Here is a 25,852-nt window from a genome sequence, read left to right on the forward strand (position 1 = left end):
GGGCTGTAGAGTCAGTTTCTCCTTCTTTTCCTGAGCTAAATGCTGAAGATAGATTTTTAACGGAAACAGATTTAGAGTATAAATAGAAGGGAAACCAAGATTTTTGAAAGTATTTAAGTATGTTCTGGAATATTTCACATGTAGTTATTAGATATTTTAAAAGATGATAATCAGAGTTAAACTAGTACGGAGAAAGAAGAGCATTTTAAATAGCCTAAGCTCAATACACAAAGGTGATACAGATTGAAAAATAATCCTGCTACAAGTCTGTGTCCAACATTTTTTATTTTGAAGCCAAGTTAAACCTCATTTAAGATAATTCCATGAGAAATAGGAGGCCAAAATGTCCTTAAGATTTTAGACATCTTTTATGTATGAGAGAGACTCTTAATCTCTACTGTATTCTGTGGGAAAAGGAATGGAGACCTTAAGATATTTTTGTAACCTTGCTGATCTGGTGCTTATATACAGTGTTATAGTGTATAGGTATTTCAGAGAATGGAAATCCCTTTAGCTTTTATTACTTTTTCCTATAATCATGTATTTGGAATCCATTTGTCAGGTTTGTAGGGAGACTCAGCTCCTCTCTTGCCTGAAATAAATCAGTCTAATCTATTTTCCTCTTGTATTTTAAGTAGGAAATTATTCTTTTTACTTAGGACCTAAGAAGGATTCTAATTCTTTGCACAGAAGTAATTTGCTAGGGAAGGATTTCCTTATCTTCCTGTCTATTTGCTTAACCACAGACATTGAAAGGAACCCAAGCAATCCTGATCTGTTCTGAGTAGTTATTTGTTTTTCTTCATGTTTGCCTTGATACTAAGCAGCCCTGAGCCATGCAGCATTTGAGCACTTCCCAGTGCTTCCATCCTGAGAGTAACCCACTGAGAGGGTGAAATATTACCTTCAGCCATGGAATCGATGCACAAGGAAATTACTTATTTAACAATAATTATCACTGAGCCAAGAATTTAACTTTGCCCTTCTCAGCCATCTGTTATTTCATAGGGTCTGCACTACAAAAATAGCAGCCACTTTATTAAACAGAGAGAAGAAATCTCAGGGAGTTAAAGAACTGTTTTCTGTGGGTAGAATTAAAGGTTTTTATTTGCATCACCTGAGTAAATTTGCTAATGTGACTAAAAGAAAAGATTGGATTTGCAATATTTGTTTGAAATTATACATTTTGTGTTGCATAACACAAAATACCCCTCTCTCAGCCCCCATCAATTGTTCTCCTGCCTGCCCTCAGCTCAGCCCACCCTCCTCTGTGACACTGGAGAAAAGGCAGCAGTGAGCACAGAACTCCTTTTTTACTGGCTGAACAATTTTTATCCTTTGGCCATTTTGGTTGAACCAAGCCTGCAAATGAGATATAATTTTGAAGTTTTCCTGTTTCCTTTCCCCCCTCATGTAGCCAGTTTGTAAAACACAGATTTAATGGTGGTTTGGAGCACAGATATTTTATTCAGAAATTCTCAAGTGCTGAAGGATTAGGGATTGCTCAGGAGAATATAATGGCTCAAAACCTTTTGAAGTATATTTGCATAGCTTTTATGGCATTAAATGACCAGACAAAAAAAAATGTCATCTTCTAGTCTCAAAGTTCTTGAAAACTCAGGAGGGAAAAACCTGCAGAAGTGGTTTAGTGTCACATGAGGGTTTGAAAAGAAAATAATTTTCCTATACCTTAACACTGTTAATTCATTCAAATCTGGAGGCATTCAAATAATTTTCAGCTGAATTTTAGAAACTATTAATAATTTTCATTTATATTATGTAGGATATAGAATATTTAGAAGCTGTGACAGGGAAGTTCCTGTGCGAATTGTGCAGGGAACAATGTGTAAATAAGACAGAACTGTGAGATTAAAATCTCATATTAAGATAGACCTCTCAAAAGATCTGGCTAATGCTGCTTTCCCCATGCCATGTTTGTGAGATGTGTTCTCTCCTCCTACCCTGCAAGCACAAGTAGACATCATAGAATCATTAAATGGGAAAACACCCTTTGGATCATCAAGCCCAACTGTAAATCAAGTCCAGCCATCATGTACTTGACATCATGGAATAATTCATTATTTAATACCAAGCCAAAGGATTTCAAAACTAATTGAGGTTACTTCACAAGGGAAATATGTTAAAATGTTGCTGTTGTAATGCTGTATTACCTTGACCAGAGTGGATGGTTTCTGTTTTACCCTCTTTAATGGCATTGTACCTCAGAGATTAGTGATGCAACTCTTTTTGAAGTTAGGTAGAGAAATAAACGGATTCCTTTTTTAAAGGCAGGCATTAGCTAAATTGATAATGCCTATATCTTCAGTTTCTGCCCAAATTACCCTACAGCAGAAATTGTGAAATCTGCTCAAGTGGGAGCAACCCCAATATTTCTCACTCTCTTTTATTTTCCCTCACAGTCTGAATCAAAATCTTTGAGTTGCTTCTGTGAAACCAATCCTGCAGCTGCCCCTTCTCATCCCCATGGAGAGGGATGCTCTGCATTTCATAGAAATTAATCCCAGCATTTCAATTGTTGTTATGCTGCAGCATTCCATTGTGACTCAGTGAAACATGCATGTGGAACCTTTTACAGATGAGCTTTGCTGTAATTCTCTTGTCACTGTTTCAGATTATATTGTGTGGTAGGTTTTGTACAGGACACAGAAAATTCTCTGTGCATATTGACTCTTTTTGTAAAGAAGGTTCTGAGCTGTAAAGTTATCACTTTTTTACAAAACTTTTACACTTAAATCAGAATAATAAGATAATTTAGAGTGGGAGGGATCTCCTGAGCACATTTAGTCCAAAATCCTGCTCAAATTTGTATATGCATATAATTTCATTAGGGGAGAACAAGAGTTTTACCTCTTTAATTAATGTTTATTACACTTCCATTACCTTTCATTAACACTTTTCAAGAGCAGTTTTCTGGGTGCTGGTATCTCTAACAGTGTGAACTCCAAAGGGCTGAGCTTATCAGGACCTTAAATGAGCAATATCTGAGTACAGTCCACAGAGCTCTGCCTGCTGCAAGCTCACGAGATTGACATTCCCATGCTGACACAGCATCCAGAAGTGATGGAATTGCCTTGGGGAAAGTTCCTGAAAGTGTGTGTGTGTGTGTTCTTTGCCTGCATTTCAGAGAAAATCAGGTAGGATGTGCTAGGAATTAATCCAAATGCAAGCAATAGATGAAGCAAATGAGCTGCTTGGGTGTCAGAGTGCATCTTCTCATGGACCATGACATTAATTCCTAGATAATAAAATGTAGCTGGAGAGTGTCCTCTGGTGTTATTCAAAAGGAGAAGTGGATTTCTCTACTTACTCTCTGAAACAAAACCATCCCTGAGTTGCAGATGGCAGAAAAATATTTATAACCTGCTCTCATAGGTAAATTCTTTATGTAATTTCACATCCTATTGTATCAGTCCATTACAGATTTCATTTCACATACTTTTTCCTACCTGCTAACACAAAATCAAATATGTGCATGACATCAGTGTGTGTGCATTTGCAAAAGCAAGTACCAGTAATCTAAATGTAAATATGTTTTTAAATATTTCCTGCTGTAGGCCCTAAAGAAGGAATGAATAAATGAAATTTTATTCAGTTTTCCAAAACAACTTTTTTTTGAGGCCTTGTTTTTTGTTTTTTTTTTTAAACCCATTAATTTTCTAGGAGTTAGATCTTTAGACTTTTAAAGCTTTTTTGAATTCTCTGAGTTTAGGCAAGTGAAACCAGAAGATTCAACTGCTTTTGGAGCTTCTGCAAACCTCAGTGCTTTATATTGCTCTCCAATAGGAACAGTGATAGAAACATCAGACCAGGCTGGAAGAGAGGTTACTGATATTTGGCAAAACACAATCCCACCTGAGATTATGAGAAACATATAATTTAAACCAGTAGTATCTTGAATAATGATTTTTTAAAATTGCAATCCGTTCTCATTAATACAATTAAAAAAAAATTTATAGCAAATAAGAATTGTCAGATACTTCCCTTTTACAGAATTACACATAATACTCTTAACTTCCATTTTTTTCAAATACATTTTTAATGCTTTTTATGTTCCACTGATAATTTATGGATTAAGTGACCTCAAAACAAATAATCACTTGAGTTGTTAACCAATATTTTCATGTTGTTTCAGCAAATCTTCTTAAGTTTCAGTAGAAAACACATTGTGTGGGTTCCCTACAGCTGTTATATTGGTACCAGTGAAATATAAATGAAATTGGTGTGAACATAAATATGTTGAGCTTGTGGTTCTTTGGTGTTAATTATGGAAACATGCAATCTGAATGCTTTGTTTTAATCTGCCATGTATGTTATTCACATTATGAAGCATCTTGCAGTTTAAATTTTTTAAAATATGACTGTGTAGTCTCTTCAACTTAATTCATTGTGGGTTTTTTTTTTCATTTTAAGGCTTAACTTTCTCTTTTCATAATGAAACCTTTTCTTCCTGCATAATTTTAAAGAATCATTTTGAAGGAATTAAGCATGCTATGTTTATTTATTTATTTTTGTCTTTCCCAGCTGTAGGTATCCAGATGAAACTTGAATTTTTCCAGCGGAAATTCTGGACTGCAAGCAGACAGGTATATTTTAAATTGAAGGTTTTTTGCCATTGAATCCACAACAGTTTTATAATTGTGGAAGTGATGATTTTGTCAGAAGCAAACTGTTGCAAAGAAACAATGTATTTGAAGACTTGTTCTGGCTTTACATTTGGATACAGAAAATGAGAATTCAGTGATGGAGAGCAGTTGCTTGATTTTTGGAAGCAATTTGAAGGTTTATTAATTTTAGGCTCCAATACATAAGGAGTTGCCTTTGTTAGCACGTGGTTTTTCTCTCTTAGAGAAAGAGTAAACAGTAAACAAAGTATGGAATTTGTTTCTAGTGATAGCAGAATTGTGACTTCTCACCTAGGTTTGCTCTCTAACACTAAGTAACATCACACAGATTAATTAACAAAACTCTATTACTGAATCATGGTTGGCACTCACAGTGTTCAATAAACTTTATCTAAACCATCCAGGGATAGAATTGTACTCACTGAAGAGGATAATCAGGTACTTTCTGAGGATTAGGAGATGCCATCCCTGGTTTGAGGATTGATTGGAACTGTGCTGTTACAGAAAATAAACCCTGATCCTACCCCTGCTGGAGAATCTTCTCTCATCTATGAATGGCCTCAAAGATTTGGAGTTTGGAGATTGTGGTGTTTAAGGCAGCTGAAATTGCTACAGTGTGAATGAATCCTTTCTCTGCAGAGAGGAACAGAACACATTTGGTGAAAGAGTAAAAGTTTGCTAGTAATTTTTAGAATTAATTTAGATAAAGATGTAATCAATATCAACTCCTTCAAAATTTTGCTCATATGAATTTGTATAAAATTTTATTTTGTAATCTTCAAAGAGAATTGAAAATACTTTATTGATTTTTTTATATCATCTTTAGTGTGCATCTCTCGATGGCAGATGTGCTATAAGTTGTGATGATGAAGTAAGTATTTAACACATTTTTTCCATTGTATACCTCTGCTCCAGTAGAATATACAATTGATGAATTTAATTTGAACATCTCATTGTACATTATGGTCTTTATCACCTTGTAAATATTACCCTATTTGGATAGTGAGATTTTTTTATGCCTGTGACAGGTACCCACTGAATTACAAGGCTGACTCCAGTACCTCAAACATGTGTTGCAATAATTTCTGCTTTGTAAATCCAGTTTGGGAAATAATTTGAAGTAGTGCTAACGCATTTGTTTACCACTTTATTGTTAATGAAAAAAAAAAGCCACTTGCAGTTTAAATTCTTCAGCTGTACACCAGCAGGAACCATATGACCATATGTAGAAATTTAGTAATAATGTGGACATTGCTGATTTAGAGATTCCAGACTTTTTCTTAATGAAAAAACACACTGTTGATAGGATTCAAACAAATATCACAGCTCCTCTGCTGAGTCTGTTGACTTTCATAGCTTCTCTCAATGGCAAGAAAATATCTGCTGAACATTTACAGTATAAATTAAAGCATTTAAAAGTAAACATGAAGACAATAATGCAAATTGAATGGCACAATAGTCAACAAATATTAATGACTATTAATAACATGATAATTGCAAGTATAATTAAAAATAAAGGGAGTCAAGTGATGGGTGTGTGATATCTTTCATCCTAAAATAGAGACAAGCTATTAATTTATTTTTTTTCCTTGAGAGCTTTGAATTTGCTCATTTATTCTTGTTTTCACATTTTATTTGCATGCTCTGTTTTCTTTCTTTTTCATTTTTGGGTTCCTAACCCATGTTACATTCCATTACTGTTATTGTATACTGGAGCTGTGAAAAATACATGGAGGACTTGAACTGGATCAAAGTTTCTGCAGTTCAGATGTGTTCTCAGACCTCAGTTAACATTCTTGCTGTGTTTATTCTGGACTTCATGCCCACAGTTTTACAAGCTCAGGGACTCTCCACCTATGGAACATTCCCTTGAAATCTGAAATTCACTGAACTTGAACCTTTGGGCAAACCTGAGCATAGTTCACTTCCAATACCTGTGAAACACTGTGAATTAGAGCCCTTTCATACAGCTGTAGTCTATGCAAATGCTATTATCCCATGCATAAAACTTGATCAGAAATCTGTTTGAGATTTCCTAGTAATGAGTAAATGCATTCTGCTGCCCTTTGTCCACGCTAAAGTTAAATTACAAGCTGTTTCTTTAACACCGTAGTAATACTGAAAGTTATTTATTTTGCTGGCAAGCGGTGAATTAATGGTTCTGAATGAATATTTTTTTTCTCTAGTTAATATTTCTAAAATAGATTGAAACAGAAATCCTCCTATCTTCACATTGCACAAAAAAATATAGATTACATTTCTTGCATTATGCCTGTTTCCAATAACAGTGCTAGAATATTCGTATCCTTTAAAGTTCTGAACTGTGCTAGTGAACTAAATGTTAGAGATTTGAGACATGGCCACTAATTCTTGAATTGAGCCAGTCTTTTCCCAACAGCACATAAGCCATAAACTGTGAAATTAAGCCTACACTTTTTCTTGTCCAGCATGACTTCTTTTATTTATTTTCTATACTATGGAGAAATATTGTTTCTAAAGCAGTATCTTTAGATTGATCTTTCATGCATGAGGACTGCAGATATGTATCCTCAGAAGATCTCTGTGTTGGCTTAGCTCCTCTCCTGGTGCATTCAGTGGGAGGTTTCAGGTTGGCTTTGGGGAGAGCAGAGCTGTGCAGTTAGAGCCTGCTTCTGAAATTCCATCCTTCACACACCACTGGGCTGGAGGAGCTGCCTCTTCTGAGTGCATCAGCTCTGCTCAGTTCCTGGCCAGCACCATCAGCTTTTCACATTGTATTTGCCACCTCTGGGCTTTCTAGCAGATCACAGGTTGAAAATGAGTTGTTTTGATTTCCTTTCTGACAGGTTTTCTGTCCCTGGGCTTGCCTGCAGCTTGGGTCCTCCTTTTAGAATGAATATCCTGTGTTGTCATTAGGGCATGATCTTCATTTTGAACTTTTGCCTGATTTCAGCTTCTGTTTTTGTTTTTTTAAATCCACTTCATGCTAGCATTTCTACAAGTTTCTCCTCTTTGGCCCCACAGGACAGTGCTAATATGTGGCCTGAATGAGAATCAGGCACGTCTGAGCATCTCTGGAAAGATCAGACTGCATTTTCACATCTTGCACAGCACTACTGCACGGGGCTGCTTTCCTCCCTAAAACAGCACAGTGATCTTGCTGGATGTGCAGATTTAGCAGAAAGCATATTTTGTCAGATTTCTGTACAGCCCATTTGCTGCAGGAAAGGTTTTGAATTAAAAACAAAGCCAGGAGGATTCCTGTATTGAAAGCCATTCTGCTTATTTTTCCCTTGTATACAAATATAATGGAAAATTCAATAAGCAAAGATAAAAATGTTGCTGATTTAAACCAATAATAGAAATACAATAAAGATTTAACACTGAGATAGGTATTTGGCAATACTGAGGAGAAACTGAGTTATATCAAGATTTCAGGGTTTGAGTTAAACCTCATGTTTAAACTCTGAAGTTCAGTAATTAAAACTTTGCCTGTAGCAAGTAATTCTGTGAGGTTAAAGTGGTGCATGTGTGTGTGGAGGGAAGCTCTGATTTGGCTTTACCTTGTTTTATACAGTTCAGATGTCTGACCTACGAAAAACTAACAGTCCTGCCTCTAAACCCAGTTCCCAATTAAAAATACAATTTGGAAAGCTTTAGGAGACCTGTGGGGCCTCTTTTACAGAAGTTTCTGGTCCCATCCCCCAATGAACAAATTAAAAAATACTACCTGGTCTCCTGTTGGTTCTGCAGGCTGACACTGTGTTTTCATTAATACATCGTTAGGGTAATGACATTGTGCTGATGTTTTTCTCCAAATACAGGAGAAGCCATCAGGAGCACTGAAGTTCTGTGCCCTTGCAAACTTTACTATAAGGAAAACTTTTAAGGAGGGATTATAAAACCACAAGATTTTGGTTTTTATGTTTGTTTGTAATTATATTATATCCTCCCATTCTGTACACATCTTTCTTTAGTTTTGCATGAAAAAGGCATACAAATTAAATTGGATAATATCCCATAACCAAGACTACACTCATTTTGAATTTATGTAAAACCTCATAACAACCTGAAGGTTTTACCCATTTAGAATTGACTAGAAGTAAAGTATATAATTATCTTATTGCTGTGTCCTAAAATCAAAAATTAAAATAGTATTTTATTATTTTTCAGACAATCAACTGTTACCTAATAGATAACAATGGATTTATTTTAGTGTCTGAAGACTATCAACAGGTAAGTGTAAGATTTTTCTTGCGTCTTCTCATGTAACATGTTAATTTAAATTTACTTTTTTTTTTTTAAATAGGCCACCATCTGAAAATGGTAAGGAATTAACAACATAAAAAAAATTGCTTCTACAAAGAATGTAAGCTTTTTTCTCACTGGAGCTCAGTTTCTTTCTCCCATTGGAGCAGGGTCTGTTCTTAAACTCATAATTGTTCTCTTTAAAGATCTTTCTTGCTGCAGAAGCGTCTGTCTTCTGTAGGAGGCTTTTACTCCAAGAAAAAAATCCCTGTGCCATTTTTGTCACATGGAAAGCTAGGGAGGGGAGCACACACGGCTTTTACATTCAAACTTCAGATAATGAGATTTTACAAAGCTGTTGGCTGAGGAGTTTGTTTTCTGAAGGGGATTACAGTCATTGAAGGATTAAAACTAAGCACTCAGCATCACAATGCAGAGGACAAGAAATATGATTATCACAGAATCAGAATGTTCTGCTCAATCCTGCAAACCTTATGAAGGAACCATCACCATTCTCATTAACTTTTGCCTCAAAACTGCTGGGATGGTGCCCCAGTCATGCCAGAATTGTCTGAAGTTGAATTGTTTTTAAGTGTTGGGATTGTGAATAGGAATTGCCACACTCCTACTTAGCCCTCAGCTGAATTAAATTTGGTATGACGAGCATGACCTAAGAAATACACTCAGTATGGAAAGATCCTGATACACTGGAAACCTGTTTGTCTACCTCCCCTTTTGTTGTTACTATTTACAGATGCACAGCTGTGACTTGTGTCAGTGACTGGCCAGTTCATAGCTGGCTTTGGCCAGCAATGATTAGGAAGAGGTGTTTCTTTTGGTAGTCACCTGATAAAAGCCATTGCTATTCCTGTGAATAGTTTGGACAACAGTTGCACCAGAAGCAGGCTGGGAGTGTGTTCTGACCTGTTTTATTAGTTAAATGTATCCAAGTCTAAGAGGAACAGCAGAGAAATCTCTGTGTTTGTGTAAATTTATAATAGGATTACATTAGTGTATATCTCTTTTTTATATATAGCATGTATACAGGCTATTGTGGGTAGAGAAGGGATGATGTCTTACCAATTCCTGACCTATCTGGGGGTGCTTCAGCACTATTTTTCTATCAGCTTTCCAAACATGACCTGAAGAATCAGGTTTTTGGGGCAGAGTAATTCTTCTGAATTGCAACTAAATCCTGCTGTATTAAAAAAATGATAACCTGAGTGTAACTGCTTGGGGGAGAACTGGCATTTACAAAGGGAGCTTTTGTGGAGAGAAATGTCTTCATAAGACTGGTGCACAACTTGACAAATCAGGTTTATTGCTATCTAAGGTTATATGAGGCATTTATGGTTTGCAGTTTCTTGATGTTGCCTGCCTCTCCAATCGTTAGGGTAATCTTTCTTCATCAGTCAGCCAAGGCTATTGAAGCTGGTATTTTTAGTCATGTTCCTTGTGTTTCTAGGAGACTTTACATACCCATATGTTTTGGAAAATGTTCCAAGGTTCCCCTGAGGAAAGGAAAGGAGAAAAAAAAAGAAGGCAATACTTGCTTTTTAGGTGGAGGAATGCCTTTTTTTAGCTAGGGCTGTAACTTTTCTGCCTGCAAACTCCCAGGTGCATACTTGAGGTCAGCTAAGTTCCTTGTAATGGAATTGGGGTTTAGTTCATACAAAACCTGTGGAATCCATGCAATTTGAGAGTGTAGTGCCCTTTCCCCCTCATAAATTGTGGGATTTCTCCCTTTAAACAATGAAGAGAAATATCCAATCCTCCTGGGATCTGAGGCTCTAAAATAAAACAGGTCTTCCCAAGGTAGAAAAGTGCTGTACTTGCAAGATTTTCCACTGTCACATGAATGGCTGCAGATGACGGAGTCACTTCCATCTTGCTGACCAAATTTATAACAGCAATGTTTGTTTTCTCAACAGAGATTTATTTTTATTAGTCCACAAGTACTGAATAGGGACAAAATGAGTAATTCATCAAGCTGAGTGGTTTTAAGTATGAAATGACTCTGAATGGAGTTAAAATTTATAGGATTGATGAAATGTACTGTTCCAGCTCCTTAAACAGGTCATACAGGAATTATAAACAATGTTTTTTAATGACTGTTTATGAAATCCTCTCACAACCTGTTTATATCTTTTTTGAGTAACATTTTAATCACAAGAGTTTGTGATCAGATTAGTGTGCTTTCTTTACAAGCTTTAGGTTTGGAAGGTTTTATTTTTGATATTGGATGTTATATAATGTACCTCAATATATTGTTTCAGCACTCACATCTGCTCAGGGGTAATAATATAATCCCAACAACTTGCCCTGACTGGAAAGTCCTCTCCAGGTTTTATGTAGCAGCAGTCCTGAAAACCTGTCTATGTAGCTGTCAAAGCCACTCTTGCCAGATCCTAGAATATGGCAGTTTAAATTGCATCCAGTGTTGTTTTGCATTTATCTACACTTTTGGTAATTCCTTGCATTTTCCCCTTACAGACTGGTTACTTTTTTGGGGAGGTTGAAGGGGCTGTCATGAACAAGTTACTAACAATGGGCTCTTTTAAGAGGTAAGAATTAACATTTTATCTCTTAAAAAATGTTCTAACAAAAAAATTGAAGTCATGTAAAAGAAAGCCAAGACTGGCAGTGCAGCTGGATTCTCATCTATAGCTCTGTATCTTTTCTGTACCACCAGAGTGTAATTTGACTCTATAAACGTCAAATATTGAAAGTATTAGCATCAGCCACTGTGAGTTTCTTATTAAACAATGCTTTATTTGACTACAGTCCTAAAACTGTGTCCTTTTCCTCTTCCCACTGGGCTCAGGTGGAAAAGGGATTGGGCCATATCCACTACTGAGCAGTTTTAAACAGCTCTAAAGCAAAACATTTATGCCACATTATCATTTTGACCTGTAAAAAGTTGGAGATTTCTTGAGCTAGACAGTCCAAAATGTCCTGTTATTGAAGGGGAAATGCGAACACATCCCAGTAATCCATCTCCATTCACATGCTAACTTACCTTTGAACATGGTTGTGACTATTGACCTGGTCTCACTATCATGATGGCATTAAAAACTAATAGTGATTTTATGTGTTGTTCTTTGAAATGAATTATGCACTCTGAGGAATAAAGAATGAAATTTCCCTTTAACCTGTAACTCACCACTGGAATCTTCATGGCTTTCATGAGGTCTAAGAATTGTTCATGTGGTCAAAGAGCTGTTCTGTACCCCTTTGTCCTCTTCAGCAGAAGAAAGCTGCTTTTATACTTTTCCTTTTTATTTTCCTGTGCTTTTCTAGTATGAATAAAAAGATGTATCACTGCTGCCATCCATTACTGAGTTTAGTTACTACCTGAGAGGGTGTGTACAGAGCCTCTCTGAACTGCTGGTTTGTGGGCTTGCTTGGTAAATCAGCTCCCTTCAAGGCAGAAGCTTTCAGTGCTGTGTCTGTGCACAGCAGCTGAGTACCCCTCCCAGTAAATGACTGACCTGAAATGTGAGCATCTAGCACTCATGGAATCATCCCCAGTCCTAGTTTTCTGAGGGTGGCAACTTTTTTTGCATGTTGCGCTACATATTTAACATATGCTGTAGAAGGAAGTGAAGTAATACTACTGTTTATAGGCTGGATTTGGCAATGAAAGGATCTGTTTGTACAAGAGATGAAGCATTTTATTTAATGCAAAGGACAAAATGCAGTCAAAACAAAGGGATACTGTTTTAACTTGTCCCAATTTGTTTAGTCCTGCCCAACAAAGCATTTCAAATAGAACATCTACCCAGTGATTGACAGTGGTGGGTACCACCATTGAGAAAACAGGCATAGCTTGAGAGTTCCCTTTAAAATGCAGTGGGTGGATCTTTGAACTGGACCATTGGTTAGGATTTTGCTGGTTTTGGACTTGATTTTTAGAGATAATGAAGGCATAAGGTCAGTGTAACTGACCTGCATACTAAGGAAAATGTAAACACCATGAGCCAATTATTCAGCCATGATAAACTGACCATTGCAAATCAGTTAAAGATGGGACAGAATCAAAGTGGAGTAATTGCAAGTGAGCAACTTCCCCTACAGCAGATAGCAGCAGCAAAAAAAACCCCCAAAAAACGGTCTTTGAGTTGTGTTAGGTGAGGCCTTTAAATAAATTATTCCAAGAATATGAAGTGGTTCTCACAATAAATAGTCAGATGCATTCACAATATTTGTAAGATTATTAATTTGTCTGGGTGGAGATTGTGTTTTGCTTTTCCAACATTTATTTATATGAAATAAGAGAAGAAAAAGGATGCTTGGTTCAGTGGCAAGATCTGTCAGCAGTGCCATTTCCCTGAGAGCACAAAGTGGGCCTTGCACACATCCTGTTGTCATGGGGGCAAAGCAGAGAGAGAGCTCTGTCATTGCCTTTCCTTCTGATAATGCCCAGAGCATCCTTCCCTGCAATTTGCTTCTTACATGGCATGTACAGTCCAGCAGGTGGGTTTTATAACCCTGCCCTGCTTGAGCTGGTTGTGCTCCCTTTTGGGTGAGTTTGGGAGGTTCTGTGCAGCCTGGTGTGCTCTGCAGAAGAGTTTGCTGTCAGCCCCAGCAGCCATGGGGGTGGCAGTCCCCTCTTCCTGCAGTGCAGAGGTCCGAGGGGCAGTGCCAGTGTGTGCCCCCACCTCGTGACTCCTGCCACCTTCCAGGCTCTGCACCCACAAAAGGAATGAAATAACTCTTTGTCTGTTCTCCCAGCTACTGCAAATTTGGGGTGATATAGAAGTGCTTTGTAGGATTGAGATGGAAGTGCTAAACAAAAGGGGGTTGTTTGCTGCTGACTATATTTCTTTTCAACCTGCAGCAGGATGAAATTCAATTTTTATGTTCGCTGTTTATTTTTTAAAGTGAACTTAAATACCTCCTTCCCTCCTCAATTTCTTTAAACTCAGTACTTCTTTTGAATAATGTGTGCATATGTATGTATGTATATTTTCTTAGTTTATGGGGTTTATAATTAGGGAGAAAAACTATATCAGTGCCTGCACAGCAACGTGACATGCTCTATGATTTCATTTAGCAAAATTATGTTTATCTTTTACCTTAAATATTGCACAGAGTTAAATAATTTAAATATGATTTAAATGTATTATTAAATAAATTAGGATGTGCTTATGGAAAAGTATCTGCTTCACATAACTTAGAAAAGTTTCTTTATGTTTTTCTCAGCACTTTGTTTATATAAAAACACTGAAAAAAATTCAGCAGCTCAAACCATGAAAATCTAAAAACCAACACTAACATCAGGAAAATTAAGGGCTATCAAAGTAATGAGATCCCTAAAGAAATAAGCATAATAAATCTCTAAGAGAAAATGAAACATCTCTTGACTTCCAAACACTTTCACCCTTTCCAGTTGGAGGAAAACTAAGCAATTCTATATGAAAAATATGGAAGCAGCATCATTTCCTCTTACAGTTCTCTTTCCAGCAGGCGTCTTCTTACATAGAAGAGTCTATGCATTGGTATTTGGCATTTAGTAATTTTGTAATTTGTCAATATTGGCATCTGACCAGGTTGTCAGGATGTATGACTGAAGTGCAGCTTTCCCAGGAGCTGAGGGTCAGTCTATCGAATTCTTGTTGCTCTGAGAGCTTCTCTTCTTTCCCAATTTTTCTTGTAGTGTAGATCCTTCACCTGTGCTCTCCATGTGCACCAAGAGGCAGACTTTCATCTATCTGTCTTGATTTGCTTTATAAGAAAAACTTAGCAAGTATTTTGCCCCCAGGTTATGAGTATAAAAGAAATTCAGAACTTTGTTTTCCTCCTAGAAAGCAGTTTAATAAATTCTTAAAGCCAAATCATGAGAACAGTAACTGGTTGCTTAACAACAGGACACAGCTTTCACTGATGCAGCACAGCTTCCAAATGAAGGATATTTTTCTATTTTGGCCAGTATTTCATATGTAAGCATTTTATTAGATATTCTTAATTTATTTTTTTTTTGGTACTAAATTGACACATTTAGAATTTGTGTTTATTTTCATGTGGATTTTTGCAGTCGTGGATTTAGCTGCCTATTAATTGGGCAATTGTACATGTATGTTTTGGAGAAGATCAGACACAGACTGAAGGAACATTCCAAACTGCAGTTATTGGATTTGGCATTGGACAAATTGTCATTGCCAACAAGGTTTACTTTTTATTTCAGCATTTCCTAAATGTGCATCTGGTACCTGCACACCGAAACTCCCACATTGCTGTGGGGTATGTTTTCTGCTCATATTTTATTCCTGTGATATTTAAAAGTAACGTCTTTAGTGTGAGTTTTAGGCATTGTTTGACTTTATGTCTCTGTAAATATTACTTTTGAGGCAGTGTATTCATATACAGAATCAATTTACACACTTAAGGAGAAACACAGCATATTTGTTACATAAATGCTCATTCCATATTCTGCAAATACAGGCTGAGTTGCAGTTTTTATACATGTTATTCCTCGAGAACATTGGCAATTGGGAATAGCTGAGCAATAAAAGCAAAAATACATGATGACAAGTTTGTTTTCCCAAAATGCTGTAATTTAGTTTTATTCTTTCCATTGATTTTGGTGAAAGGTATTACCCTGGCAGCTTCTGGACACTAATAATCTGTCAGTGCAGGTGTGAGAGCCAGAGCAGCCACAGTCTGGGGTTTCCTATGGTGTCCTGGTGTCTCCCCACAGGAGCCTCTCTGCAGTTAGAATCTGGTTTGCTCTTCACACCATTCAGCACTGTCCCTCTTTCCCTTCCTTGTGGGAATTCCAGACAGGCTGCACATCTTAGGTCTCAGTTATGAACATCTTTCCACCACAATCTAGCTATAGTCATCACTAATTTTTCCACAGACTACTGAATAAAGCATAGGGTCAATATTTAGGGCTTCTGTACTATTGGCTTCCTTTGTTCAGCTCTTTAAAGCATTTTTCTTTTCCTGTAGACTGGATGTTTACTTCCATGGTAAAAATCTCATTGTTTCTACACATTATTTGAAACCCGCCAAATCTTGAACTGCTGACAAAAACATTTGAAATTTGATGCATTGAAGACCTTTCAGCTGCTACAATTGTCATTGGTGGTATTTTATACTACCGAGTAGAAATCCATGGGTGTGATGAAAACCTGGCTGAAATAAATAGAGAGTACATCTGCCAATATATCCTGTGCTGCTGGTAGGTCTTGGAAGTTTAATTTTCTTGAACCAGATTCAGTGCTCAATTGTAAGCACATTGCAAAGTAGGGGAGCGGAATTTACTGTATCAGGAAATTGACAATAAAAGGGTTTTCACTAAGATGTGTTTGGCTGCTGAAGTTACACAAACTTACAGTGCACTTTTAGGTTGTGCTAAATAGCTGATGCTGAGCACAATTTCTCTGTGGACTTCAGATGTGGAAGTTGACAGTGTGGTGGTTTCAGAAAGTCTCAGGAATGTCCTCTGTAGCAAGAGCAGAGCTCCCCTGGGAGGTGCTGTGATACAGAGCATGGATTTGGGCACAGCTGGGTTTAGGAAGTTGTGTTCCCTCACTGTGATCAGTTGGACACAACATGGTCAGCTGCAAACAGTTACTTAAAACTGAAATACAATCACTTCAGAAAGGGTAATCTGGAAGCCTTTCTTCTACAACACTGGGTTAAGTCTTTCTGACTGAAAAGAAAGTCTATTTCCTAAAATCTCAGAAAGACTTTAGCAGTAAAACAACACCCTGGCAATGACATCTGAGCACAGGAACACTACAGCGTCCAAGCAACTGCTTGGACTACAAATGCTGTCATACCTTTTATAAGAAATAGGGCTGGAAGGCTTTTGCTTTCCTATTACATTTATAAGAAAACTAAAACAACAGGATTTGAGGTAGTGAATGCCTTGGAACCCATGTAATACAATTCCTAGTGACACAGAATCAGGAACTGGTTCAGTATGTTGCAGTGTTCAGATTCCAAGGTGGTTTTCAGCTTCATGCACTGATCTTTGAAGTGCACTACAAAATTCTTATTTGTTTCCAGGTTTTTTAAGAACATTTTGCAGTAATGCTTTCACTGATATATTTTGGACATCCTGTGCTATAATAGTTTGAATCATCTTTAGAAACTTTGAGCTAGGTGTTGAACAGCCCATTTTGGAAGTTACTGAGACAGCAATGCATTGTTTTAAATCCAAAGCTCGTTCCAGACTTTTCTTGAGAAAACTGCACCTTTCTAAGCATTTGCTCGTTTTGTTTTCTTTGTTTTTCCTTTTTTGAAACCTGAATACATTAGCTGATTTCTCATTTTTCCTTAACCAGATCCTTCACACTGGAAGATTCAAATATATTTACTCAAACTAAACTCATTTAACTAAAACCAGTATCATCCACAGATTATATCAAGCCTTTCCAAGTTCTGTAGTGATCCACATGATTTTGAGGTTGTTCATTAAAACTCTTTACTTCCACCATCACTCTAAAATTTATTAATTTTTCTCCCTGTTAAATGAAGAGTGTTTTAAGTACATTTATTTATTTTCTTTCCCTTAATCATAATGCAATCTTAGATTGCTGGATACTCTCTACAATAAAATAAGACAATCTACAAAAAATATAACCTAGCATGTTGGGGTGCAGTATTAATTATGTTTTTGGTTATTTGTGGGAGTACAGATTTCAGTCTTTTAATACATTTTTATCTTTGAGCATTTAAAGAAACTATTGACTCTATCAGAATGCATAATAATTACATAAGAAATGTAATCCAAGTTCAAATACTGAGGGAGGGAAGGCTTTTATCAATATCAAAAATTAAGTTCAAATTATAATAGATCTTTCACATGACATTATAGTAGTATATATTCCATTTATAGTTTAGAATAGTATAACAGTGCATATATATATACTAGTATACATATAATAGTAGTTGATTAACACTGCTTAGCAGAATAATGAAGCCAGCCCATTGATTGACCATGAAGTTTTACTGTGTGAAACTGAAAGTTGAGACATTGATTACACTTTCAAACATGGAACAGTCACCAAGCTTAATAAATATATTGAAAAAGCATGTACAACGAATACAGACAAAACAATGTATTCTGCTTCTAAGGCTAGATATTAAATGAAGCAAGATGGGACTCTTGCATCCATATGGAAAGCCATATGGAATTTCTTGATACTCTGCACAGAGCACATTAGCACCTCTAACTGCCCTTTTCTGTGCATTTATCTCTTGCCTCCATCACTGGGTGGTCCAGGTGCACACACAACACCACCGTGCTTGGATCCCAAGGAATACAATACTGGATAAGGCTGGAAAGGTTGAGCTCTAGAAATTCCTTTCCAGGGGCTGGATCCTGACCACGGTTAAAGGCTGAAGAGGAGGAAGGGAGAAGCTAGGGGAAGTGGTGTATTTCTGCATGCCACAGAGGCAGCACAGCTTACACCGTGTACTGCTCTGTTTGTCTTGGCAGATCTGGGTGCGCGGATCTGGCTGTGGGCGGGATGCTGCCAAGGATGGTCAGTGTTGGACTCACACCATGTTTAGGTCTCTAGTGATGCGTTTGTCTCCCATGTGCCTCTCTCTGCCAGTCCACACAACAATGGCTTCCTAGGCATTTCTATTCTCAGCATAAGAGAAAAACAATAATGTAAGCAGTATGTGCTAAATGTTTAGTTGAAGCTGCGACATCCAATATAGTAGAGATTTTGTCTGTAAAGCCAGAAAGAAAATATAGACATAATAAAGAAGCTTTTAGTGATGATTGCTCTCACAAAATTAGATCAGAAAAAAAAAAAATGCTCTCTACCACAATGGAATACAATGTTTTATTGGTACAGCTTGTAAGGTTTCATGGCATGCAGTGCAGGATACCTCATGGTGATGCTGAATGCATTTCATGACCTGGTTTTGGCAGCTTCTGGGACATCCTCTGTGTAGCTGAATTTGTGTGCTCTTCTTTCCTCTTCACTTAGAAGCAAGGCACACATTGCAAAACATTTTAGTCCCATCTCATACCTCTATTAACCATCTCTGTTAATCCAGTTGTGTTCCCTTGTCCCTTTGATGATGCACAAGTCAAATGGAAATGTTTCAAATAATAGTGAGTTCTATATATTTACACTTGTTGCAAATTATCAGTTAAAGATTCTTCACATCTGCTACAGATTTGAAATGTTTTGTTTGTGTGGATGGAAAAAGATAATTGATTGTTCTATGGACAGACAGATTTAGAGAAATAATCACAATGATTCAATGTACTAGATCTGAGTTCTGGATTTTAAATTTAGATTTCTGAAGTGTTTCTATGATGAGTAAGATTGAAAGCATAAGTAAATTTCCCTGTTTACTATGCATCTGAGGAGGCTTCTAGCATAAGTTGATTACAGCAGGTACCTGGAATATTTTGCCTTCAAGAAAAGAAGCAAAGGTAAACCCATCCTGCTTCAAATATCTGTACTTTCAATGCACTGAAATTCCACCTCTGTCTCCTTCAGAAGCAATGCCATGTTCAAAGCAGTTGTGCACTGAGATGCTGAGACTGTAGAAGAGCGTTTCTGCTTTTACTGAAGTTTGAGTGGTCTGTTGTGAGAAGCCTCTCAAATGCATAGGCTCTTTCACTTTCTGGGGCTAAATGTGCTGATCTTAGTCCAGAACCAATTGTTTAAGCATTGTGTTGGATGTGTATTCTCCTCCTCCCCACATCATTTATGCCATTGTGTGTTACACTCTCTGCATATCTTCCCTGGTTCCTCCCAGTTATGCTTTTGCTGTGTTCTGTAGTCTGCTAAAATCCTTACAAAATTTTCACAGCATTTTTTACACTCTTCCTTGTAACCTGTGTTTTAACCATCCCATTCCCTCTTCCCCACCCCAGCTGTTACAATTTTTATTTTCCTGTCCACTTTGTGAGCAGAATGTTCCATATCACCATTTTTATTCCACTGTGTTTTCTTCTTTTAGTCAAGCAGTTTTCTGTTCTTCCCTGTAGAATTACACTTTATGACTACCAGGCCATGTGTAGGACAAACAAAGAGAGTAGCGACAGTGCCCATAGCTTACTGGACGTAAGTACAGCACGTCTCATGAGCATCTTTCCATGCAACCATCAAAGAAAATTGCTGCAAATATCTCATGGCTCTTGTAAGGCTGTTATTTTGATTTGGAATGCTTACAGCTCTTGTGTTTATCCCAGAGCATACAAAGGGTGGTTCATTATAAACTAAGGCAAAGTGTTCTGTTATTTCGAGTTCAATCATTTTAATGCTGGGCCACCATTTCTGAGGTTCTGTCAGAAAGTTCTTTGCACTGTATGAATTTGCCTTCTTAGGAATTTATAAATTTGGCAATAGATTGTGTTTTGTCTGGGAGGCTGGAATCACATATGCCTTTTCTGTATGTAAACACCTAATTAAAATTAAAATTTGAGAATTTTTTTATACAAAAGGAATGGTTCACTGACAGGGCATGCAAGCCAGTGATTTTAACAATTTCTTTTTCTTAGTATTTAAACATGCCTTTTAAATAGAATTTCAGGCATTTTAACCCTTGTTGCAGTTTGATTACAAACCCTGTCGCTATGCTAGGCTGGATTAGAAACAATCTGAGTCTTGCCAAGGCAGCATTTCCTTATTGCTAAATCCTCTATCAGGGTAGTACCCCAAGGATACTTTGTGACCATGCATCCATTTTACTGATTGATGTAATAATCTATCAGAACTGGTTAGGTGTTAGATAGAGGTTTTTCATATTAAAAAAGATTAAAGGTTTTCACAAATAGATGACAGTAATAGCATGAAAAAATTCTTATGTAAAGAGCAAAACACTGGCAATTTTGCCAGTCTGGAAAAGTTACCTGATAGTATTTATTTTAAATGCATATCTAACTAGAAAAATATATATCTAACTAGAGAAAAAACAAAACCAAACATTAATATTTTGTACAATTGGGGATGTTTTCCTTTACATATTTACATGATTCTGTTTTCCATATGCCTGGACGTACAGGATTTATCAGTTTGTTATCCACTAAAGTCTGAACCTGAAAAAAATACCATCTTCCCACCATAAATACTAGACTGCAATGAGACCTAAACTATTAATGAAGTAGAACAGGCTGCTGTGAAACACATTTGCATAAAATATCTTAAAATATATTTCAACTCTTAACAAAAACCTTCTATCCAAAGCCTCGGGACTTCAGTTCACTTTGCCTAAGCACTCAGCAAGTAGAGCTGAAGCATTATTCCTTAAAAAGTGGGCTCTAATCCAAAATTATATTTTTTTATTATTCCAAAATTTTCCAGGATATCCAGGAAAAAAAAAATCTGCATCTGTTATGGGATACACTGAGACATGTCAAGGAATTTTTTTATTGAAAAATAGTTAAGCACTATAAACTTCAAGAGAGATGGAAACTCCCTAAAAAGTTCCTATTTTAAAGAGCACAGACATGGAGAAGAGGCATCAGAGACTCTATCCCAGCCTTTTAGACTGAGGGAGTGGGGTGATAAATTAAGGATGGACTAGACTTACAGATCACCTGGTCCCTTTCTTTATCAGAATAATATTGCTTCTTAACAGCTCTCCAGATACTTTTGTTTTAATTGTAATGTTCTTTTGTTTTAATTGCTGCAAGACCCACATGATTCTCTATGGAACCACTTTGTTGCAAATGTAGCAGTGCCACTGAGCCACAGAACGAAATTATTTTGGCTCTCAATGGTGCTTTAAATATGAAGAGAGAATAAAATTCCTGCAGTTTTTGTTGCAATTTTTAAAGGAACTGTCTGTGAGTGGAGAAAGCTCTCAAGTAAAATCACATTTCATGAGAATGCATTTATATCAATGTAATTACATTTTTTTTTCCACCAGAATTTAAAAAAAATATATTTTTTCATTTATTGTAGACATTGATGAATTTTTATAGATATAGTGGGGTTTGAAATTTTAATTAATTTCTAGTATTAGAATAGTTACTAAAACATATGGTATATTTCACACTAAATAAGTATTCTTCATAAGTAATAACAAATACATTGTTTTACATTAAATTTGGTATTATGAAAACAAAAGTATAAAGCAAATTTAATTACTTGGGCATGAAATTTCGGGGTTTTTGATTTGGAATGAAAAGAAATAAGATGTCCCACAGGGCTGACACTTTTTTTCTTTCATCTCCAGGAAAATCTTGTAGTTCTTTATCTTTTCCTATAAGACAGGGCTTCACAGGTGAAAATCTTTCCTGTCTCAGACATTTTGCATTCTGCTGGGTTGAGATCTCAGCCTTCCGTGGGTTCTTTGGGTCTGTGAATCCTCAGCCCTGCACAGAAACTTTCTCTGTGCCCCCTGAAAATTTTACATGTCCTGTTTCTGCTCTGCCAAACAGCACTGCTTCAGTGAGTTCTGGTTTGGGGTGGTTACGCATGATTTTAGATATCTGAGGAGTTCTGTCATTATGATTTCTATTTGTTAAAATGATCTGTTTTCATTTAACAGAGTTGGCAGAATTTTATGCAACTAGGACATCCTAACAAAGATGAGGGAGATGAATTTCCAAATTTCTGGAAGCTGACTTTTCTGCCTGGCTTTTTTTTCCTGAAAAATTAATCCTATTAATAGTCTTTTCAAAAATAAAATATTCAAAATGTATTAGAAGTACTGTCAACAGAGGATTTTCAAAGGATTTGCTGTATTTGTTATGATCCAGAAAAACAGAGGGAGGAGGGAAAAAACTTCTTACAGTGCTTATAACTGGACTGTCAAATGACACAGATAAACATTTAGGTAAATTCAGGCTTTTCTGAGCCTAATGAGGCTGAGGTAATGAATAGAGATTTGCATTATAGAGAGGCAAGGCTGTGAATTGCAGCCCAAGAAAAGCTCATTTTATCTGCCTGAGCTGTTCCTCCAGCAATAGCCTGGGAAATAGGAACCCCTAGAGGTTAAAGATTTAAGAATCATTTGCAAAAAACTTTCCTTTTCCCACTGATAATCTGTGTATATGACCAAATATGATAAAAAGGAAAATTCATTACTTATGCATTTTAATAATCAGTATAATAATATTTCTTGATCATTAAAAAAGGGTTTTTTTATACTCCATATACATTTGAATATCCAAAGGATTGTTTTTACATGAAGAGTTCAGTTAAGATATAAATGCTGCATGTTTTGATTTTTTTATTAAATGAGCTTCTTCTCTCCAGCCTTATAATGCCTTCTTTGCTGCAGTAAAGTGGATTATGACTGAACTTGTCTTGTAAGTAGATTTCATCAAGAATGTAACAAATATTTCTATGAATTACTAAATATTGGTAGTTTTGAATATTAATATTTGTACCTTTTGCATTTTAAATGCATTGTGCTGCTTTTCTTGGATGATTTTAGATATAGTAATATTTGTAATTTTTTTTTCCAATTTTGCATTTTTGAAATCTGAGAGGATTTTGGATGCATGAGTGCACTTTCACTTTTATCACACTCATGGTCTTCACTTATATCTGCATGGCTTTATTTAGCAGATCACAATACACAACCCAAATTTCTTTCTGTGGTTACTGTTAAATTTTAGATACATCTCTGGCTGTTTGTGATGCTGCTTGGGTGGGCTGATGTCAGAAGAGAAACTTGTTGCCCTGACTCACTGTATGCTTTGTCACTTCATAAAATTCTGTAAGAAGGACCCATTGCAGTGCCAGATAAGGTGTACTTGGATGTTGCTGAATTTTTCAATCCCCATTAATTCTTCTAAAATTCCCAGTTTAATTCATAATAATCATCATCTTTAAGAGAAGGTGCCTAAGAAATAGCAATGTCACATGGAGAAGAGGAAGCCTTAAAATGTGTTGTGCTATTAAGTTATATGATTTTTATTCTTCTTATCTGAAAACAGAGCTGCAGATATGAGTGAATTTTATCTTTACTGACACAGAACTGATTTTTTTCTTGTAGTCATTTTGTTTAATTGGAAATTGTATGAGCTTTTTTCAAAGTTTCAAAGTTCAGGATACTGTTAAGGAGAATTAAATGAATGGCTCCTGCCAGGGGGCAGAGATTGATCTGACATGCAGCTTTCTAAGTGAATTAAGAGGGAAAGAAATTGTGTTAAAATGAGACTGATGCTACATTTCACAGCTTTGAAAATGTTAAGAAACCTTCTAAGTATTGTAGATTCATGGGCATAAATGAGCTGGATGTTGGTTTCACATTCTTAACTTTACAACAACTGATTGGCTGATACTTTTCAATCCATTCTTCTGAGTAAATCATGGTGTATTTTAGTGTTCTTCACATTTTAGTTAGGGTTGATTTTAGTTAGTGGTTAATCTCTTCTGCTCTTCAAAATAAAACAGCTTTATTATTTCAATTTGACAATTAATAAAATAAACTATTTTATGTGTGCTTCTGTGTGGTAGCCAGACAGTTATAATCCCATGCCATTTTACTAGAGTCAAAATACACACATGAAGAAATAATGTTCAACAGCAAAAATAGTGAGTGCTGCCATGCTTTGAGAGTTTTAATGGACACTCCAAATACAATCAATATTTTAAATTAAAAATGGGTAAATCTATGATTTATTGATGGGGTTAATTTCAGAATAAGTTTTCAGAAGTAAAAAAAAAACAAACCAAAAACAGTAAAAATATGAGAATAGCAGTAGGTGCTAATCCCAGAGTTATGCCAGTAACTTGAATTTCAGTTCTCTGTTAGCTTTTATTTAAAATAGGATTAACGTTATCAAGCTACTGCCAGTTTAGCATTTGGAAAACATTCTGTGGGGTAATGTGAAAACTCTAATAATTTCTCCAGGTTCCTTGTGGAATTTAATCTATGCAGTTGGTGGCACTCTGATCTAACAGCTAAAGGTAAGTGTGATTTTTTCCTGGCATAATGGCAGAAATATCTAGAGTAATTTGAACTTCTGAAATTCAGATGTGTGTACACTGTTTTAGATTAAATAATAAACATCTGATAACAGTTTTCCTCCCATGCCAGCATTCTTTTCTTTGTTAATGTTTCCTAAAACAAGAGAATTAAGGTCTTCTGTGAATAAACACTAAGTGTTTGTGTGCACTCTAGGAACACAGTACACCACTATAACAGAAACGTTAAAATAGTAGATAATGATTAAATATGTTTTTTAAAAAGCATTTCTCTTCATTAAAAAAAAAATCTTTGTGAATAAAGCAATTACACTGTTTTAGTTATACAACTTTTTTTTTTTCCTAGAGCTGCCATAAAATGTAGTGGAGTTATTGTGCTGGAAAATGCCATTTCAAAAGTGTACAGAAATATGACCATCTATCTTATTTCATACAAAACTAATTTTTAAAGCTTAAGATAGTGGATTTTATGCTTAAAAGGGCTGATCTTTATTCTGTTTTATCTTTCCATTCAAAACAGACATTTAAATGTATTAAAATTCAATTTATTCAAAATAATTTTTTTTAAATGCAGAAGCTTCATTTAAAATAATGGAATTTTTAATAGTTTCACTAAGAATGGGAAGTTTTCAGTGTAAGCTGTCTTTCTATATTTCAACAGACTTTTTATGGCATTTTTAGAAGTGTTGCTCAAAAGTAAAGGGCCACTTTACAAGAGCAGTGCTCTTCAAGTGACAATTTAATAGGCAAATTGTGCTGCGTGTCATTGACTGGTGTAAGAATTTAAACTGAATTCTTCAGCTTCATATTTGCATATTTCTTAGCAAAGCAGGGGATAAAATTGCTGCTTTAGGCTTCATTTAATGTTTGCATTGCCTGGATACTAGGCTGTCTTTATGCCAAAATAATATCCTGTCTGAAGCTAAAATATCAGTCAGGCCCCTAAAATCCAAGACCAACTGTTCAGTGATTTCCCTAAGCATGAAGAGAACCATCTCCAACACTGAGGCTGTGAAGGACAGCCAGGTTTGCTGTGCTAGACCCGGAAAATGCAAAACTGTTCCTTGAGGAATGGCAGCTGTGCCTCTCCTAGTCCTTGGTGATTGCAGAGCA

At 36.1% G+C, this 25,852-nt stretch overlaps 1 protein-coding gene across 10 annotated transcripts in view; it reads left to right on the forward strand.

Moving 5' to 3' along the window:
* The window catches only part of CACNA2D3 (calcium voltage-gated channel auxiliary subunit alpha2delta 3), a 474,873-nt gene that overhangs the window by 426,287 nt on the left and 22,734 nt on the right, over positions 1–25,852 (forward strand). For 9 of the 10 annotated variants that reach the window (XM_064432564.1, XM_064432563.1, XM_064432565.1 and 6 more), the window contains 7 exons: positions 4,543–4,604; positions 5,470–5,514; positions 8,796–8,858; positions 11,364–11,434; positions 19,843–19,918; positions 23,060–23,112; positions 24,666–24,721. In XM_064432564.1, the coding sequence (XP_064288634.1) occupies positions 4,543–4,604; positions 5,470–5,514; positions 8,796–8,858; positions 11,364–11,434; positions 19,843–19,918; positions 23,060–23,112; positions 24,666–24,721 (426 nt within the window). Of the gene's footprint in view, positions 1–4,542; positions 4,605–5,469; positions 5,515–8,795; positions 8,859–11,363; positions 11,435–18,324; positions 18,371–19,842; positions 19,919–23,059; positions 23,113–24,665; positions 24,722–25,852 lie in introns of those variants that run through there. The other variant, XR_010368516.1, reaches the window with a different exon arrangement.

This window comes from Passer domesticus, chromosome 9, assembly GCF_036417665.1.
Source record: "Passer domesticus isolate bPasDom1 chromosome 9, bPasDom1.hap1, whole genome shotgun sequence".
Taxonomy (NCBI): Eukaryota; Metazoa; Chordata; class Aves; order Passeriformes; family Passeridae; genus Passer; species Passer domesticus.